The 20,467-nt window shown below is 37.9% G+C and overlaps 1 protein-coding gene across 1 annotated transcript; it reads left to right on the forward strand.

The window, feature by feature from the left end:
• The first annotated feature begins 506 nt into the window (after positions 1–506).
• LOC129707816 (kininogen-1-like) lies at positions 507–20,310 on the forward strand. Its single transcript, XM_055653175.1, has 10 exons — positions 507–865; positions 4,123–4,233; positions 7,195–7,297; positions 8,284–8,444; positions 8,927–9,037; positions 9,761–9,866; positions 12,957–13,114; positions 16,942–17,052; positions 17,203–17,316; positions 19,922–20,310. The coding sequence occupies exons 1-10, from the start codon at positions 662–664 to the stop codon at positions 20,123–20,125; spliced, it is 1,383 nt and encodes a 460-aa protein (XP_055509150.1). The 5' UTR covers positions 507–661; the 3' UTR covers positions 20,126–20,310.
• Positions 20,311–20,467: the final 157 nt, after the last annotated feature.

Raw genomic sequence — 20,467 nt, forward strand, 5'->3', positions numbered from 1 at the left:
CTTATCCTATCAAATCTTATATTTATATGACAAATAAAAACTCTTGAACAAAAGGGAAATACAGCCTCTCAGCTCCATCCTGCAAAATAAGGCTGGAAGTGTTCTACCTTTGATTGAGTGTTCTGGGCAGATGCCTAGATATTTTCAAGTATCCCAAGATGCAAGCTTTCTCTTTATACATTTTTTATCAATGTATATATTTGTCTGAATTAAATTTGTAACTGAAGTGATGAACTAAAAGTAGTTGTGAGCTTAAATACAAATCATTTTTTAAACTGATGACAGCCCCAATATTATTTTTGGGGAAAAACAGGTAAGTTCAGCAAAAGAGATTTGAACATTACTGTGTTAATCTTAGACCAATATTTTCAAAGTCATCTCCGTATATATGTTTTGGGCTTTGACCCATCAGGAAGATCTTCTGGTATTGTCCAAGTAAACAGAGAATATATACTCTTCTTGACCTAATATCAGGATGTTAGTTTACTTAGTAATAAACAAACTATTTCAACAAAGCTCTGAGTGCATTAGGCAAGTCATGTGCGAAAGTCCCACAGAAAATTCAGGTTGAGATTTTTTCCAGAGCAAATGGTTGTAAATTGAAACTTGCTTTTATTAATTTTATAATCCATTTCTACAAAAAAAGACTTCAGCTCTGAGCATGGCTTGTGGCGTTTTAGTGTATGTTCTACTTTGTTTCAGTCTCCTGCTTTTAACCATTAAGTCGGCAGAAATATTTATCCAGGTTCCAGTTTCTGATAGGGAGGCAAACCTGGCTGTAGATTATGCTGTGAATGCTTACAACAGAAAGTCTGCCAATCCTTACCTCTTCAAGCAGCAGCAACTAAAAAGTGCGAAGTATAAGGTGGGTAATAATTATTTATGTAACTATGCTTCCACATGTACTTAACAATGAATCTGGATAACTAACCATTACTCATAGAATTAATGATTACCATAAAACATATTTTTGAATTACATAAACAATAATTTAACATGGAGTACATAATTAGAATAGATTATTGTGTTGGGCATAGCCAAATCTAAATTATTTATTTTGTTATTTATATATTGTATCCAGATTATATATTTACTGCATTAAATTAGCATCAATTTGAAGTAGAAAAAAACGACGAATGTCTGGAAATTTTTCTTAGATTCAGTTCACTGGATTGGATTGAAATTATAGATATGAGACACATCCTATATGGTTTACAAAGTTCACAAATCAGCCTAACTAAAAATAAAACAGCTAGTTTCCAACAATAAGTAACTGTAATATGACAGGTAACTGAATATATCTGATTTTATGTGAGTTTTATTGTAATATGAATATGAATTACCTGTCATTTTTAAGTTACATTTAACTTCAGAACACATGAAAAGTGGATTAGAAGCAGGCCACGAGGCCCCTCAAGCCCGCCCCTCCATTCAAATGACAGGCTGATCCATGTCGGCTTCAACTATTGTGCCATTTCCCCAAAACCCTCAATTCCTCAATCTTTGAAATATTTATTTATCTCAACCTTAACTATATTAAATGATCTGGCCTCCACCAGACGTAGAATCGGAGATCTCCAAAAATTTACGACTAAGCAAAGAGATATATGTGTACTTAACTTTCAAAACCAAGTCCCTATATGGGACGTGCTATAGCATTGATGCGTTGTAATAATGGTATAAATATACAATGACAACTGATGTTGTCATGGACAGCATTTATGAGATTGTAAAACTTAATTTTTGAGAAATTGCAATAGACTTTTTCATACACAGATTCGATTTGAATTAGATTTTCCTACTGAAGAATAAAATTGTGATAACATTGTTCCTTAGACAAATAACATCCCTCATTTTGCTAGAACCATGTCTACTTAGTAATTTTACAGCACCAGTTACCCAGTGCCTTGGATTAATAATCTAGAGATCTGAGATTCAAATCACATGGTGGCATCTTGAAAAGATGAATTCATTCTATACAGAAAAACTACAATAATAACCATGAAACCGTTGAAAGTTGCAATATCCTCATAGTGATTTGATTTAGGCATGTACATGGTTTGCATTCTGAAATGATGTGGTAAACAAATAAATTGTATCAAAAGCCTGGGATACTAGGGATTCAATTATACTTTATTGTCATTGCAATAAATGCCAATCTTGGCAACATACCGATAATGAAAAGAAACAGGCAGTTGCAAAATGTGCTTTCTTCCTTGTGGAGAATTGGAGCAATGTTAAACTGTACATGCAAATTTCATAGGATTGCCATGATTATTCCAACTGAGATCAATTGTTAGTGTAGTTTTTGGATCATTTGACCACTCCATTTCCCTGGCATAGCAACCCAATGGGTTAATGGACTGAACTAATAGGTGAGCCACCAGGAACAAAATGTTGGGTTAGCTGCACTACTCTTTGCATTAAAAAAAGTCATGTGTTTCTGCTGACACAATGGCTCTTCCGTCATTTTTATTATTTTACCCACAAATTCAAATACACTCAAACTGGAAGGCAGAACGAGAACAATTCATTCTACAGCAGTGCAATGGAAGGTGTTTATAATATATGGGTTTATAGTTGTATCTTACGCTGAAGGATGCAGTACTATACAGAACATGGTCAGGAATGTGACATTGTGAGAAATATAAGAAAGGCAAGCCTCATGTTTTTTTTATCAACAGACATTAATGGTAGAATAAAGATGTCCAGTTAATAATTTTGGGGGGGCTCAGAACCTAATCCTGCAGATCAAGGTGAATGTTTCCTCCTATGAGGTTACGAGATCGGATGGGCTTAGCATGTCAGAGGCATGGGTAGGAAATCAAACATAGCTTCAATGTTTCTTTGTAGGTTAAAAAAACTGTCAAGCCTTTCCTGGCCTATAAATCATGGAGTCGTAGAATCATAAAGCTACATGGCACTGAACCTGGCCCTTTGGTTCAACTTGTCCATGCCGACCTAGTTGTCTAACTGAACTATTCCCGTCTGGCCCATATCCCTGCAAACCTCTCCTATCTTGTACCTGTCCAATTGTCTTTTAAATGTTAAAATTGCACCCACCTCTACCACTTCCTCTGGCAACTTGTTACAATAGACAAAAAACAATAGTGTACTGTATACGCACCATCCTCTATGTGAGAAGGCATCATCAGAAATTATAAATCTTTTCTTACCATCTCTCTTTTGGCCCTCACGAACCGTACATCAGCTAAAACCTCATGAGGAAATCCCAAACAAATATGTAATCAGAACCAAATTTGTATTTTGAATGAAAAAGCTTTCTTTACTTGCTAATGGCATATTGGGTTGAGATTAAAGTAACTTCAATACGTTGAAACTTCCATGCTCACCTTGTTCCAGTAACTGCAGAAGGGCAGGGGATTAAGGAAAAGGGAAGGGAGTTAATTCAGGCAGACCTTATTTTTTCCTTAGCAACAGGAAAGCTCCATGCAGTGGACAAGATAGTGGCAAGGATTGCAAATCAGATTGCCTACTGAACTTTCTCTTTCAGCTGAAATGTTACAATATGAAAAAAGAGTTCAAAGAAAATTAAAACATGGGATAAAGAAAGAGAATAACTGAAGTAAAATGAGACCCAAATTTATGCTTCATGAAAATGTTTCACTTCAATGGAAATTCAGTTTTCTATACTTAATGCTCTTGCTTGGGCAAGTTCAAGCCATGATAAACATTGCATTGTACATTTTGGTTTTGTATGGAGAACTGGTTTTATTGGTAAACAGTTGTACATGCCAGTGCAAAAGTACGATGTCTGCTGCACTGTAAGAATAAAGTCAAAGAAAGCTTAAAGTCTTTAATATCTTCTTCACCCTTTAGTAACGGTAGAAAATTAATGAATCTGACTAATTGATGTCAAAGAAAGCATAACGTCTTTATTATCTACATCCTTTAATAATAGTGGAAAATATGAAAGCATTAATGAATCCGTATAATTGATTTTACAGAAAGTTTGAAGTCTAATATCTTCACCCTTCACTATGGTGTAAAATACATGTATTAATGAAAGGAGAAGTTATGTTTACTTTACAGGCTTCACATAGTTTAATATAAGTGACGGAGAGAGAACAATATTTTCCTGTGTTGTACGCATCTTAACAGATCACTTCTCCAGGGGTGAAAGCATACACTGTGATATTTGATATTAAGGAAAGTGTTTGTCAAGAACAAGTGGAACTGAGAACATGCCGTTTTAAATCTGACGGTGATGCTGTAAGTATCTTTACATTCATTATGCCTGCTGATAAAGCACGTTTAAAGAAATAATGCTTTGCATATAAAATTTATTATCCAATATAAACATATTAAACAAGTTCCTCATGCAGCTAGAACAACATTTGTGAATGGTATTGTTTGAGATTTGTGTTTTTAAATTTATTTTCCCGGTTGCTAAACATTTGGACTCCCCTTCCAATTCCCATACTGTCATTTCTGTCCTTTGGCATCCTCCACTGTCAAGGAGCTGTCCATTGAGAGTTTGAAAAATGTCATGTTGAAGACCTCTTTCGACTATGTAGAAGACCTCCTTCGACTATGTTGAAGACTAGCTACGACTAAATTCGGGAAAATTGGGCACCGAATAGTGGAGACTGAAGACGACCTCCCTCGACCTCCCTTTGACTATGTTGAAGACTCTCTACGACTACCTTCGACTGCCCTCGATTACCTACGACTAACATGCCAACCTACTACGACACACTATGACTAAATCTACGAGTATAAAAAGTGTTAATTTGTTCCTTGGCGACCTTTTTTTTCTTGCGGGCATTTTTCAACATGTTGAAAAATAAGCCGCAACCTAGCTGAGGCCTCGAGTACACGGGGCCTACTCTCAAGCATGAAGGAGAGTTACAAAGACCTCCTACGACCCTGTGTCGACTATGCTGCGAGTATGAGTCGAGGACAAACTCGCCAGAACTCGCGCCCCTCTCCCTCCACCTTTTTTCTTTCACCAGCATGCCCAGCCTGGATGCATACCCATTTACATAGAAAAATAGAAAATAGGTGCAGGAGTAGGTCACGGCCCTTCGAGCCAGCACCGCCATTCAATATGATCATGGCTGATCAACCATAATCAGTACCCCGTTCCTGCTTTCTCCCCACATCCCTTGATGCCATTAGTCCTAAGAGCTACAGTATATCTCACTCTTGAAAACATCCAGTAAATTGGCCTCCACTGCCTTCTATGGCATTGAATTCCACAGATTCACAACTCTCTGGGTGAAAAGGTTGAAGGGGAACATTTTTCCGATCCCGATCCCTTAAGAATTTTGTATGTTTCTATAAGATTCCTTCTCATCCTTCGAAATTCCAGTGAATATAATCTCAGTCGATCCATTCTGTCAACAAAATAGAGAGAGTACAGAGGAGATTTACTAGAATGTTGCCTGGGTTTCAGCAACTAAGTTACAGAGAAAGGTTGAACAAGTTAGGGCTTTATTCTTTGGAGCGCAGAAGGTTAAGGGGGGACTTGATAGAGGTCTTTAAAAGAGTGATAGACAGAGTTGACGTGGATAAGCTTTTCCCACTGAGAGTAGGGAAGATTCAAACAAGGGGACATGACTTGAGAATGAAGAGACAGAAGTTTAGGGGTAACATGAGGGGGAACTTCTTTACTCAGAGAGTGGTGGCTGTGTGGAATGAGCTTCCAGTGAAGATGATGGAGGCAGGTTTGTTTTTATCATTTAAAAATAAATTGGATAGTTATATGGACGGGAAAGGAATGGAGGGTTATGGTGTGAGCGCAGGTATATGGGACTAGGGGAGAATACGTGTTCAGCATGGACTAGAAGGGTCGAGATGGCCTGTTTCCGTGCTGTAATTGGTATATGGTTATAAAAGGTTTTTTTCTCATCTCAGTCCTAAATGGCCTACCCTTTATTCTTACACTGGTTCTGGACTACCCCAAGATCGGGAACATTTTTCCTGCACCTAACCTGTCCAATCCCTTAAGAATTTTATATGTTTCTATAAGATTCCTTCTCATCCTTCGAAATTCCAGTGAATATAAGCTCAGTCAATCCATTCTTTCATCATATGTCTGTCCCGCCATCCCAGGAATTAACCTGGTGAACCTACGCTGCACTCCCTCAATAGCAAGAATGTCCTTGCTCAAATTAGGAGACAAAAACTGCACACAATACTCCAGGTGTGGCCTAACCAGGGTCCTCTACAACTGCAGTAGGACCTCCTTGTTCCTTATCTCAAATCCTCTCGCTATGAAGGCTAACATGCCATTTGCTTTCTTCATTTACTTCACTTCACTTTGTACTGCATTTGCCCACTCACCCAACCTATCCAAGTCACTCTGCAGCCTCATAGCATCCGCCTCGCAGCTCACCCTGTCATCCAGCTTTGTTTCATCCACAAAGTTGGAGGTGTTACATAATTTCTCCCTTCCCCCCCACCCCCCGATCCCTTCTGCCTATATTCCTTTCTTTGGCTTCAAAATTTGTGCTTTGTCCTTATCTCCTACTTTTTGTCTTTTGCTCTGTGGCCTTTGTCCAATTACCTGCCAATGAACCCCCCATCCCTATCCACCTTTCACTTGCCAGACTTTGTCCTGCAACCAACTCTCTTCCAGCTTTCTCCACACCTCTACAACAATCACTCTGAAGAAGGGTCCTTGATCAAAACACCTATCTGTATTCCCCAGAGATGTAACCCAACATGCTCAGTTACTCCAGCACTTTGTATCTTTGTTTATGACAAAACATTCCTGCCTTACAATAAATAATTTATTGAAACATAGAAACATAGGTGCAGGAGTAGGCCATTTGGCCCTTCGAGCCTGCACCGCCATTCAATATTTGTCCAAAATGGACAATTTGGTTTGGGTTTGGAGTAAATGTGGATAGTTTGTCAACCCGTCCTCACTTGGATCCATATAACACTAGCTCTTGCCCCACCGCTTCTCCTCACTTCTTTCTACTCCATCAGTCTGAAGAGGTGTCCCAACCCAAAAGGTCAATTGGCCATTTCCTTTCACTGACATTGCCTGGTCTATTGAATGTCTCCAGCTGTTTTTTTGCATTTGTCTACCCTTACAGATGCGTACATACAAACGCACCCGATCAATTTGGATTATGCATTTTAAATGTAATAATTTGAAAGCAATACAATAGGGAAAAGATGAAACTGAATCATATTGGATGTGTGTTTCATTTGCCCCAGGTTGAGGGTGTGTGCAAAGCAGAAATCTTTTTTCAATTTGGGTTCCACATTAAAGTGCCCAAGACACCTATGTGTGATCTACGAATGCCCATCAAAAAAGTGGGTGAGTAACGGCGTTGTGTATATTACATGTTAAAAATAGATCTGCTTTGGTAATACCATCAATTACTATACTGGGAAAAGTTCAGAATTCTTTGGCATTTACTGGAATGAAATTCTACAACTGACAGTATTCCATTTTGCCATCTTACCATCCTGTGCATGCTTAGTCAATGAATATACACATGGCTGAAAGTAATAGATTTTTTGACACCAAGAGAACCAAGGAAGATTGTGGTTGGGAGGGAAGCAGAAGAAGATACAGGATTGGTTATGAGGTTATTGAATGGCAGCACCAGCTCAAGGAGCTTCTATTTGGTATGTTTCTTGTGTTCTGCTGTCCCTCTCTTCTAATGGAAATATTTATAAGGGGATATTGATGTATTTTCCAAATGTCTTTCATCTGCATAGAAACATCAGATTTATCTGGTGTTGGCCAGGTGAACCAATGAATAATCAGCCAACTAATGGAATATGGCTTCAACAGTACTATCTCCAATGTACCACTCACCTATGCCCAGTTTAGATTTTACCACAAATACTGGACTTTAGGAAATCAGAAGAAGAAAAAAATTATGGTGGGGATGATGGGCGATGATTACAGATGGCTCAGTTACTTGAACAGAGCTCCTTCAATTGAAACCGTCCACACAAACATGCAAAGATATGAAGATCCAGACATTCTTCAGGCATGGGATGATAAGTGGCAATTGCATTTTCTTTGTAAAAGTGCAAGGCAACATTCAAAAGCCATTCTAATCATCAAGTCCTCTATCATGACCATCCTGGGATTGCCATTGACCAGAAGCTTAATTAGAAACAGACATAAAGAGGTCAGAAGGAAAGTGCCTTGCAGTGAGTAAGCCATCTTCTGAGGCGCCATAGTCTTTTAACTTCCATTATTCGTTGAAGCTTTATTTCCAGATCTCTTTGAAACTATTCTTCAACTTGCCTTTGCTCATTAATCATTTTTCTCTTTTATTTTGCTAGTGGAGACCATTGCTATTCCTTGTGAAGATTGTCCAGTTTCTGCAAGCCTTGACAATCCCATGGTGAAAGCATCAGTGGAATTGGCATTGGAAATCTTCAATTATGAAAATAAAAAGAAAAGGACATTTGCGCTTAACAAGATTTTATATGCAATAAAAGAGGTACTGGATAATCCAACATTACGTAATCAACACAATAATATCTTTAGAGGATTGTGAAGTTTGCGGCTCAGAGAGATAGAGAAAGAATAAAGGCACATGTGGTTATGAAAATTAAGATGATCATTTTAAAATAGTGTAGACAGTGTAGTTTAAGCACAGGATGATGGTTGCAAATAACTTGTTCAGTTAGGTAATGGGCTGCAAAGTTTCAATTAATATTTGCGTATTGTCTAGCAAAGCATTAGAATAACTGAGTCTACAAGTTAAAAAAAAGACAGTGAAACAACCAGACATATTTATGTCACTTCTCTTTCTGTGGCTGCAAGGCAAAGATGATGTAACCTCACCTATTTTGAGTTCAATGACTGGAAAATCACCAGTTACGCAAGGGTGACCTGTTCAAATCCACTTACCTTTCATTTCACCAGGGATGAAAAGAACTAGAGATTATCACAAAGAACTAGTATTGTTTTCTTCGTCAGGTGGTGATGGGAGAGATATACTGGGTGCACTTCCGAATTCGGGAAACAGAATGTGGAGAAAACAAAAAAAAGCACTGGTCAGACTGTCCACTTAAAGCAATCGATGAAGCAGTAAGTTCATGCGTAATTAACGTCCAATTTTTATTCAAGATAAAAGGAAAATCATATTAGAAACAATTGTCATTTGGTGATTTAAAAAAAGAGCACAATGTAAACAGAAGTATCTGAATGTTGAATGATTCTTCAAATAACATTATAAGCAACAGAGAATTAAGAACATACACTTCTACCTATCACAGCATGCAGGCCAAAGAAAAAAAAACATGGACTATGCAGTTGATCACTGAAGAATCATTGTGTGAATTCTAGATTCTTTAACTCTCATTTGAACTCCATCTTTATTAATTTTCACATCTTTTGTTGATCCAAAACTCCATCCTATCTTCATCTCAGCTAATAACAAGATTGAAGGGTTTCGGCCCGAAACGTTACCTATTTCCTTCGCTCCATAGATGCTGCTGCACCCGCTGAGTTTCTCCAGCTTTTCTGTGTAACCTTCATCTCAGCTAATCTGTTTGATATCCATAATTTGCAGAGTCTCCTTCGACCACAGATCAGTCTCCAGGCAAGTAGTCTCCATTGCAGTAATAACAACAAGAATCTGTGCAAAGGATTTGCTAACCTTTAGAAAAAACTTTCACACTAGATTTCTACTGTGCCCTATATGCATTTGCTTTACAAGAAGGTGCCTGAATTGTTATTGAGTTGTTTATGCACAGAATCATGATACCATCAGGCTGAATTGTAATTTCTATGCCTTTTGTAAAAATCAAGATAATCGGAGATTGCCGTGCAGAAGTTTTGTTTCCAATTGGTGATACAACAGGTCAGATAAGAGGAATTCCCAAATGCCAGCTGATCCAACTGATTATGGATGAAGGTAATGTTCAACGGTGAAGAAATTCTTTTGTTTAAAACTTTGAAAATGTATACATGGTGAATGAATAGAAAATAGAAAGGTCATCCATCATTTCTCCCTCCTCCCTCACAGTCTTTCAGAAACACATGTATCTAAAAATAGAACAGCATAACCATAATCCCTCAGAAATATTTTATTTGCATAGTCATAGGGATTAAGAGAAAACATATGTAAAATGTAAGTCACATTGCCTCTGATTGGCTTACATATTGAAATCTAACCTGTAATAATAATAATAAATTTTATTTATGGGCGCCTTTCAAGAGTCTCAAGGACTCCCTTACAAAAATTTAGCAAGAAGAGGAAAAACATGTAAGCGGAATGAAATAAATAGTAGAGACATGACTAGTACACAAATTAAAGACAGAATTCAATTCAAAACACAATATGAGGCAATTCAAGCACAGATGAAAAGGGAGGGGGACGTGGGGCTAAGGATAGGCAGAGGTGAAGAGATGGGTCTTGAGGTGGGACTGGAAGATTGTGAGGGACATGGTGAGGGACCCTGTAGATCAGTTTTTCCTCTATTACAGTTGAAATAATAGTTTCTCTTAAACACAATTTAAACCTTTTTTTATGTTCATTCTTGATCAAATTTCCATGAAGTCCATGCTCTTTGAAAATATACATATTCAGTTATTTTGTTCATTTATGTTATTTTTAAAACCCTTTATTAATTTTCAAAGGAAAGGTAATTGACCTGAAAGATTAATTCTGATTCTTGCTCCACAAAGGTTGCAATACCTGCTAAACTCTTCCAAAATGCTATGTTTTAATTATCATGGTGACCTTTTTTGCAGAGCCTTAAAATCTCCTCACAGAGATAAAAACTAGGCACAAATCACCACTGAACAATATTCAAAAGTATTAAAAAATTAATTTATGACCCATTGATTTTCATTCATTTTAATAAAAACATATCATCCCAGAGGACATATCCTAGGGCTGATTCTTTTAAATGTTTACTTTTATTATTCTTGAGGTGCTGTATTGCTTCATCAGAATCATAGTTTCTGAATCATTGAATCATTGAACTCCATCATCAAGTTCGCCGACGACACCACTGTTGTAGGATGTATCACTGATGGGGACGAGTCAGAGTATAGAAGTGAGATCGACCGATTGACCAAATGGTGCCACCACAATAACCTGGCTCTCAACACCAGCAAAACCAAGGAACTGATGGAAGGGGTAGGATAGGGACCCACAATCCCGTTTATATCAACGGGTCGATGGTGGAAAGGGTCAAGAACTTCAAATTCCTGGGCGTGCATATTTCCAAAGATCTCTCCTGGTCCCAGCACACTGATGCAATTATAAAGAAAGCACATCAGCGCCTCTACTTCCTGAGAAGATTACGGAGAGTCGGTATGTCAAGGAGGACTCCCTCGAACTTCTACAGGCACACAGTAGAGAGCATGCTGACCGGTTGCAATGTGGCTTGGTTCGGCAACTTGAGCGTCCAGGAGCGGAAAAGGCTGCAAAAAGTTGTAAACACTGCCCAGGCCATCAACGGCTCTGACCTCCCCACCATCGAGGGGATCTAACGCTGTCGCTGCCTCAAAAAGGCTGCCAACATCATCAAGGACCCACACAATCTTGGCCACACACCATTAGGTAGCAGGTACAGGAGCCTGAAATCTGCAACATACAGGTTGAGGAACAGCTTCTTCCCCACAGCCCTCAGCCTATTAAACACAACTTCAAACAAACTCTGAACTATAACAGCCTTTTGCACTTTATCAGTTTATTTATGTGTAGATAATATTATGTCTATATACTTATGGTATATAGACACACTGATCTGTTTTGTATTTATGCCTACAATATTCTGTTGTGCTGCAGCAAGCAAGAATTTCATTGTCCTATCTGGGACACATGACAATAAACTCTGACTTGACTTGTTTAACAGCAGTAGTTAACCTACAGTTGAACCCTGTCCATGCATGTTGGAGTGTTTACTACACGCACTTAAGCAGGTGGTAAATCAGGTTATCAGTCTGAACCCAATCACCCTTTGTATCTTTTCATAATCAGTGTTCTTTGCCCATAAGCTTATTCAAAGCTTTGCCTTGACCATGTATTAATTTATTGAAAGTACACTCAAATAAGAATTGGCCTACGGAAATCCTATTTCCCAATGTATATAATTCATTTATTATTTGATACAGCATAAGTTTGAAACCTGTAGGCAATATGGTGAAAGATTTTGTAAATCACAGTATGTAAACATACTCCCAAGTCCCTCCGCACCTCCATTTCTGAATCCGCTCCCCATTTAGAAAATAGTCTATGGCTTTTTTCCTACTGTCAAAATGCATGTCTGCACACGTTGCTACCTGCATTCCACCTGCCACTTTTTTGCCCATTTTCCCAAACAGTCCAAGTCCTTCTGCAGTTCTTGCTTTCTCTACACTACCTTCCCTCCACCTATCTTTGTATCATTCACAAACCTGACCACAATGCCTTCAATTCCCTCAACCAAATCATTGATCACCAACATGAAGAGTAGCGGCCCCAGCACTGACTGCTGTGGACCACCACGAGTTACTGGCAGCCAACCAGAAAAAACCCTTATTACTCCAACTCTTTGCCTTCTGCCATTCAGCCAAGAGTAGTTCGGAGAAATAAACTTACATTTATTCTTGTGTAGGAGAATTTTGTTGTTATTATTATTATTATTATTATTATTATCTTGGCCTCTCTACTGAAACATGCAACAGATGAAGTCTGCCAGAGTATTTTACTATACAAGAGGGTAGAGCCAACAATAAAGCTGAAGACATAAATAACTTTAAACATGGCACAGATGCTGTGCCTGATCTGGGATAATGTGATCCCTTCAAACTTCTGGTGTGTAGATTAAATCTGTGGTTTCACCTCACAAGAGTGTAAATAAAGCATATATTACATTAAAATTCCATTTCTGCAGGGATTCATTATTATAACCCATATACAATTTCCCAAGGGTGCTCAGTTTAAGCAAGTACGGAACTCACACTTTTTGGAGAAAATTGTATTGTCATTCCCTAATAAATGTTTGTTTTCTAGATGTTAGTTCGGTGCCATGTATTGATTGCTTACGACCTCTGAAGGTTACTGACCCAAGAGTGCACAAGGTTGTGGAGCATTCCATTTCTAAATTCAATGACAACAGCGGGCAGCTTTACAAATTTGTTTTGGCTCGAGTTCTCTGGGCAGTACATGAGGTAAAACATGGTTGTGTGCTTGACATTCACTTTATCACCGGCTTAGTTGCAAATAATTGAACCCAGAAGAGATAGCATAAGTAAACTTTTAAAAAGTGGTGCAACTTATCTCAAGGTCAATAAATTACATTTGTAATGTTGAAACACAACTCTATTCTATATTTTATGGTGTTTAAATGGCAGACGGCACAGTAATGCAGCAGTTGGCATTGCTGCGACACAGCCCCAGCAAGCCAATTTTGATCCTGGCCTCGAGTGCTCAGTTCAGAGTTTGCGCATTCTCCCATGACTGTTCACGTTGCTCTTGGGTCCCCTGGTTTATTCTACTTTTCAAAGATGCATTAGTAAGTTATTTGGCCTCTATAAATTACCCTTTGGCAGAATTAGTGACAGAAAGAAGAACAGGATAGTTGATGGGCATACAAAAGAGATAATGCAGTATAATGTAGATAAATGTGAGGTTATTCACTTTGGCAGCAAGAACAAAGAGGCAGATTATTATGTCAATGGTGTCAGATTAGGAAAAAAGGAAGTGCATCGAGATCTGGGTGTCCTTGCACACCAGTCACTGAAAGTAAACATGTAGGTACAGCAGGCAGGGAAGAAAGCCATCATAATGAAAGCATCACATTGGCCTTCATAACGAGAGGATTTGAGTATAGGAGAAAATAGGTTCTTCTGCAGTTGTACAGGGCCCTGGTGAGCCCACATCTGGAGTATTAGGTGCAGTTTTGGTCTCCTAATTTGAAGAAGGACATCCTTGCTATTGAGGCAGTGCACCGTAGGTTCACGAGGTTAATCCCCAGGATGTTGGGACTGTCATATGAAGAAAGATTGCAAAGATTGGGCTTGTTTTCACTGGAATTTAGAAGGACGAGAGGGGACCTTATAGAAATGTATAAAAGGACTGGACAAGCTAGATTCAGGAATAATGTTCCCAATGTTGGGGGAGTCCAGAACCAGGGGCCACAGTCTAAGAAAAAAGGGGAGGCCATTTAAAACTGAGATGAGAAAAAACCTTTTCACCCAGTTGTGAATTTGTGGAAATCTCTGCCACAGAAGGCAATGGAGGCAAATTCACTGGATGAATTTAAAAGAGAGTTAGATAGAACTCTAGGGGCTAGCGGAATCAAGGAATATGGGGAGAAGGCAGGCACGGGTTACTGATTGTGGATGATCAGCCATGATCACAATGAATGGCGGTGCTGGCTCGAAGGGCCAAATGGCCTCCTCCTGGCCCTATTTTTTTATGTTTCTATGTCTATGTTTCTAAGTCGCAGGGATAAATGTTAAACATTGCATTTGTCTTCCTTATAACCGATTCAACTTGCAAATTAACCTTTTGGGAATCCTGCCCTTCTGTTGGTTTTTAAATGTTTCCCAATCCACTAGCCTCCCACTAACCTTTGCAATATTATATGCCCTCTCTTTTAGTTTTATACTGTCTTTGACTTCCCTTGTTAGCCACGGTTGACTCATTCTCCCCTTAGAATATGTCTTTCTTTTTGGGATGAAAAGATCCTGCATCTTCCAAATTACTCCCAGAAACTCCTGCCATTGCTGCTCCACCATCATTCCTACCAGGGTCCATTTCAATAGGATGTATAACCATGGATATTCCATTCCCAGCTCAGATCCTCGTTCAGCCATGTCTCTGTGATGTCCACTACGTTGTACCTGCCATTTACTAACTGCACTAGAAGCTCATCCACGTTGTTCCGCATGCTGCATACATTCAAATATAACATTTTAATTCAATACTCAGCATCGCTCTTCTCATATTAATCCCCAATTTGTCTGACCTTAGACTCTTATCCCTTCTTAAACTTTCTGTCCTATTTCTTCTGGAGACTTTAGTAACCTGCACTTTAACTTCATCCTTACAATTCCTTACTTATTGATTGTAAATATTACTTGCTAATTGTTATAATTAATACATCATTATTTTTTCTTATGGAAGATTGTAACTATTAAAAAGATAAATTCAGTTGAAGTTTTGAGTCACCTTATGTCTATTTTTTCATTTGTAATACTTCAATATATTTTAACTAAATGTATTATGATTTTATTGTGAATTACAAGAATCCCTCATTATAAGGTACTATAGGAGGTGGAATGGCTCTCACACAGCCCACTGTTTCCACCTCTTCCATTCTTCTTCCTGCCCCCCCCCCCCCCAACCCCACATCAGTCTGAAGAAAGGTCTTGACCCGAAATGTCGCTTATTTCCTTCGCTCCATCGATACTGCTTCACCCGCCGAGTTTCTCCAGTATTTTTGTCTACCTTCGATTTTCCAGCATCTCCAGTTCCTTCTTCAACCATAAATGTTAACGTGTTTTCTCCTTCCAAAGACACTAACCTGCTGAGCATACAAATTTCATTTTAACAAAAATGTATTTTTGTTACTGCTGGCTACAAATACTAAAGATTGTTTGTTAGGTTGTTTAATAGAGTTAATTGTGATAGAAGCAATTGCTTGTCAATATCAATGGCCTCCACAGTGTAACTGGCAACCTATGTTCTTAAAGAGGCGGGTGTCTAATTACTGTGGGGATGCTCCATCTGCTATAACCGAAATTTGTTATAAAGAGGTCCGCAATTACAAGGGTTTACTTATTTTTAAACAATTTTAAAATAAATTATGATTTATTTAATAGTTTCTATCAAAGTTATTTAAGAACAATGAAACGTATATTTCATCAAGGCAAAGGTAGAAACCCCATCATGGAGTCCAGAAATGGGGACTGTGTTCTGTTGCCTGCTCAGCAGACTGGGCGATTTCACCTGGTGTAAAGGCTCTGTAGTAGAGGCCCCCAGGCCCATGGACCTGACGAATTAGTGCCACCATAGCAATTACATGGGGGGGTTGGAAATGGGAGACAGTTGTCAAGTTAAGCATGATCTGGCCAAAATTTTGCTAATGTGTCATGATACACTAATAAGTTTCATCTTGCTTCTAAAGAACCTAAAATGTTATAATAGTTAAATTGGCAAATATGCATTACAAATCATCGTTTTACTCTAGAAAGTTAAGTTAATATAAGAAAACACTTGCCAAGGAAAAGTTAATAGTTATTGAAAATTTTAAATATTGCAACTGCTGCAAATCTGGAATAAAAATAGAAAATGTATGAACAGTCAGCAGGCAACGGATGATACTGACATACTGTTTTCAGAGTTAATGATTTAACCTGAAATGTTGACTGTTTCAGTTTCCACAGATGCTGCCTTATCTGCAGAGTGTTTTCAACATTTCTGTTTTGGAATAGATTCTTTAGATGCACCTAAATAAATGCATATTATGTACATGCACATTCTTTTATCACATGCATTTGCCTTTCATCTCTGGCCTTTCATCTCGTGCCTTTATCCAACCATCTTCCAATCAAAAAGTCCCCCTTGTTTGCCAGACTTTGTCCCGCCTCCTCTCTTTCAACTTTCTTTCCCCTTACTACAATCAGTCTGAAGAAGAGACCTGTTCTGCAGAGATGTCGTCTGACCCATTGATTTACTCCAGCACTTTGTATCTTAAAAGCTATAACCTATCCTGTAAGCTTGATTCACAAATTGCAACCTTCAAGTAGGGCATTAAATAAATACAATTAAACATTAAGTGTTTAAGAAGGAACTGCAGATGCTGGAAAATCGAAGGTACACAAAAATGCTGGAGAAACTCAGCGGGTGCAGCAGCATCTATGGAGCGAAGGAAATAGGCAACGTTTCAATTAAACATTAACATCTTTAACAATATGATGTGGCTTGCAGGTGATAATACAGCTCTACGATATTTCTAACATTTTTCTCTCCTGTACTTTAATGTTTACAGAACTCCATCGGGGAGAACATTACTCTGAATTTCGAGCTTATTGAAACAACCTGTCCTAACAATAATGAGACTGTACCAGACATGTGTGGTCCAAAGATCCCTGCAACAGCAGTAAGTTGATGGCGTTGAAGCTTTATTACTTATTACTGCATTTTATATCAGAAAATGTAGATCACTACTTTGATGAAAGCTTGTTTACATCCAATAATAAGTCTCTTCGAGACTTTACCAGATTTGATCTGACATATTTATTCTGCATAGGGTTCTGCTGTCTGTTTCACCGTGCAGACCTATGGCATCTTTGGAAAACTAGTCTACCACAAGTTAACGTGCAACATGACGATAGATTGGAAACTCTATATACTCAATTACACGGTAAGAGGTGATTAATTAAACTTTCTGTATATTTAGTTTGAGATTTTCATCTAGTTTAAGATGACGAGAATCTTACAAATCTAGACAATTTACTATTTGATCCCAGTCTGTTTATGCAAGTAAAAATCAACAGCGTATCTATCAGTTGGAGTGCTTTAACAGTACATTATAATCCCTGATTAGAGGAAAATATTGGCAATCTCTGTTTATCATTATTTAATAATCCTTCTTAATGTATGTTTTGTGAATCACCTTCTCGTTCTCCTGGTTTTTCTTACCTTCTCAGATTTTCCTCAGGGTTGAAAAAGAAAGGTAACAAAATGGGCAACAGAGGATTCTTTCCTCAAGTCTTCAGGATCGATGTTTGCTAATGTCAGGAGCCAGTTGATGTATAAATGCTTGGGTGTTATAACACATGGCTGTGATGTTGCACATCCAGTATTTTGCTGCCATTCCAAGTCTATGACTTCTGAGGTGGTTGATGAAGCCAGTATGCAAATGATAGATTGTATAACGGAGAAGGGTTGGGGTGGGGAGTGCTTGATGGAGGGGGTGATCTGCCATTTACGCTGGGCTTCTGCCTGCATCCACTGATGGGGAAAGAAGTCCTCAGAACAATCCAGAATTCTCCATTTTGAGCAGTCATTAGTAAGGGATTTCTTTCAAGGATGCTTTGGGAACATCCTTGAAATTATTTCCTCTGTCCTCTGTTAATTTCTTGCCATAACAGAGCTTCATAGAGAGTGCCTTTTTTGACTGATTGCAAGGTCAACTTAGCATTTTGTCTACCCGTAGTAAATTTTTAACCTTGCTTATCACCTATCAATCTACCTCTACCTTAAAAATATTCAAAGATAATGCTTCTACCGCCCTTTAAGGAAGAGAGTTTTAAAGATTTATGAGCCAATGTGGGGAAAACATTGCTCAATCTCTGTTTTAAGTGAGTAATCTATGATCAAAGGCTATAGTCCAGATGAATATCATTAGGTTAAACAAAGTTTAGTAAATCCTGTGAAACCTCCATCAATAGCTTTTGATGAGATAATGGACATCATTAAGACCAGCCAGAAAAGATACCCTAATCACAAACACTTGCACTTTTTACACTTTTCTATAGAATTATATGCATCGCTAAAATATGCAGCCAGAAAGAACCAGGTATGGCTGTGCTCTGATCCTAACGTAATACAGTTTTGCAATCATAATTGCCAATCGTAATACATCTTCTGTGGGGTGGGAATGCCATGATGAAGGGTTTGCTTTATGCTCTGGCATTTTTGCCAAAGTGATGTGGCAGAAATTTGGGAGGAACAATTTGCATTGTTTTAAAATGACTGAAGTTTTATGGCTTTGGTCGAGGCTATTATTGCAGGGTAATACACATGTTCATATCTGCTGCGACCCAATTTATTTATTTATTTAATCTCCTCTAATTGACAACTGACTGCAGTAAAATTGTAGCACTGTTTTACTGTCCAAAGTACAAATTATCTGGCAGATTTTGTGTACACCTATATTTGTATGGAAGTCATAGTCGTTTCTTACTGGTCTGTTTCACTCATTTTTTAGCTCTTTAATTCACTTTCATAAATCATGTTGACTTTGCCCAATTATTATTTTTTCCCTGTAGCCTCCTATTACTTCCTCATTAAAGCTTCTCACATTTTCCCTATGGTATGTTAATTGGCCTTAGTTTTCTGAATTTCTGATAATGTACAATGAAGTAAAATTACTTTTTGGAAAACACATATTGAAAGGGGAAAAATAGATCAAGATTTTAATATTTTCTATGTAAATCTTGTAAAATATATTTAGCAAAGCCAATAAATAAAATTAGTATGACCCCTATGTTAATTTAATTTCTTAATTTCTCATCCAAAACTAATGGGTATCCTATATCTTGGCAAGAAAATCCTCTTACTATTTGTAAAAATGTCACTGATATTAGGGATTTTCTTCTGAGCATAATGAATTTTGCAGGGGGAGATGACAAACTGTTCAGCAAATGATGCTAACAGATCATATTTACATCCGTATATCTGTTATTTTTCCATTAAAGACACATTTGCATAACGTTTCATTGTATTTATGTGCTGCAAGTGTTGCGTCTATTTTTAAAATCAAGGCCAGTCCTTCACAGAAATAGCAGAAGATTTATTTAAAGTATAAAGTTTGATTACAAATAGCAGTTTATGCCAGTTTCCTCTGACCTGGAAGTGAAAATTTACGAACATGTTCTAATTTTCACACTTTCCTCATTAACATGAATCAATCTTCAGTTCAGATCTTCTATTTTACCAATTAGAGGTCTGGATTTAAAAAGCAGCTCTATTTACATACAGCTGCAGTGGAACAATGCTTCATGCATTTGATAATATGCACCTGTCATAAGCACATAAGCAATGCCACTTATAATCCAGTAATTAGAGAAATAAACTAGCATTATCAAATAACTCAGTTAATGCCTCTCTTTCGTATGGATCATTTCTTGATAACAATGTACAGTCAGTAAAGCAACAGAGAAATAAGCTTTGAAGATGTGATTACTAATTACACCGATAGTTACTTCCCATATACTCATAGCTACTTCCCATCATGTCTCTAGGAAGTCTTCTGGAATGAAGCTGATTACTTGAAGGAGCTGCAGCCTGAGGAGTCCACAGTGTCTGAATTTACAATCAAAACTTCTGTTGAACCAACTCCGCTTCCTGCTGGACCTCAAAGCTCAGAAGTACCCGTGATCATGCTGGAAGAATCTAGGCCCACAGTGGCAGGTGAAATCACTGGTTCTGAACTAGTAGATGAGTAAGAACAGAAGGCATGGAAAGAAGATTGAAAGATTTTGTCTAATTTTCAAACAAATCTTTTGGTTAGTTTGGTTACACTCACAGATCAATGAAATAACTTGCTCCAAGTGCCATGGCGATCCTTCTTTTTCTGAAAATGTACAATAAAATAATATGGAAATACACAATAAATTGTTGTATCTGGAAAGGGAGTGGATTGGTTCATATTTTAATATTTTCTATGTAGATCTTTCAAATGATTTTAGTGCATCAAATAAATATAATTAGTAAGTCTTTTACTTGTGTGGTTTTGGGATATGCAAATCGCCCGTATTGATGCATTGTGATTGTGGCACTGGAGAGTA

The sequence above is a fragment of the Leucoraja erinacea genome, chromosome 22 (assembly GCF_028641065.1).
Source record: "Leucoraja erinacea ecotype New England chromosome 22, Leri_hhj_1, whole genome shotgun sequence".
In the NCBI taxonomy this organism is placed as follows: domain Eukaryota; kingdom Metazoa; phylum Chordata; class Chondrichthyes; order Rajiformes; family Rajidae; genus Leucoraja; species Leucoraja erinaceus.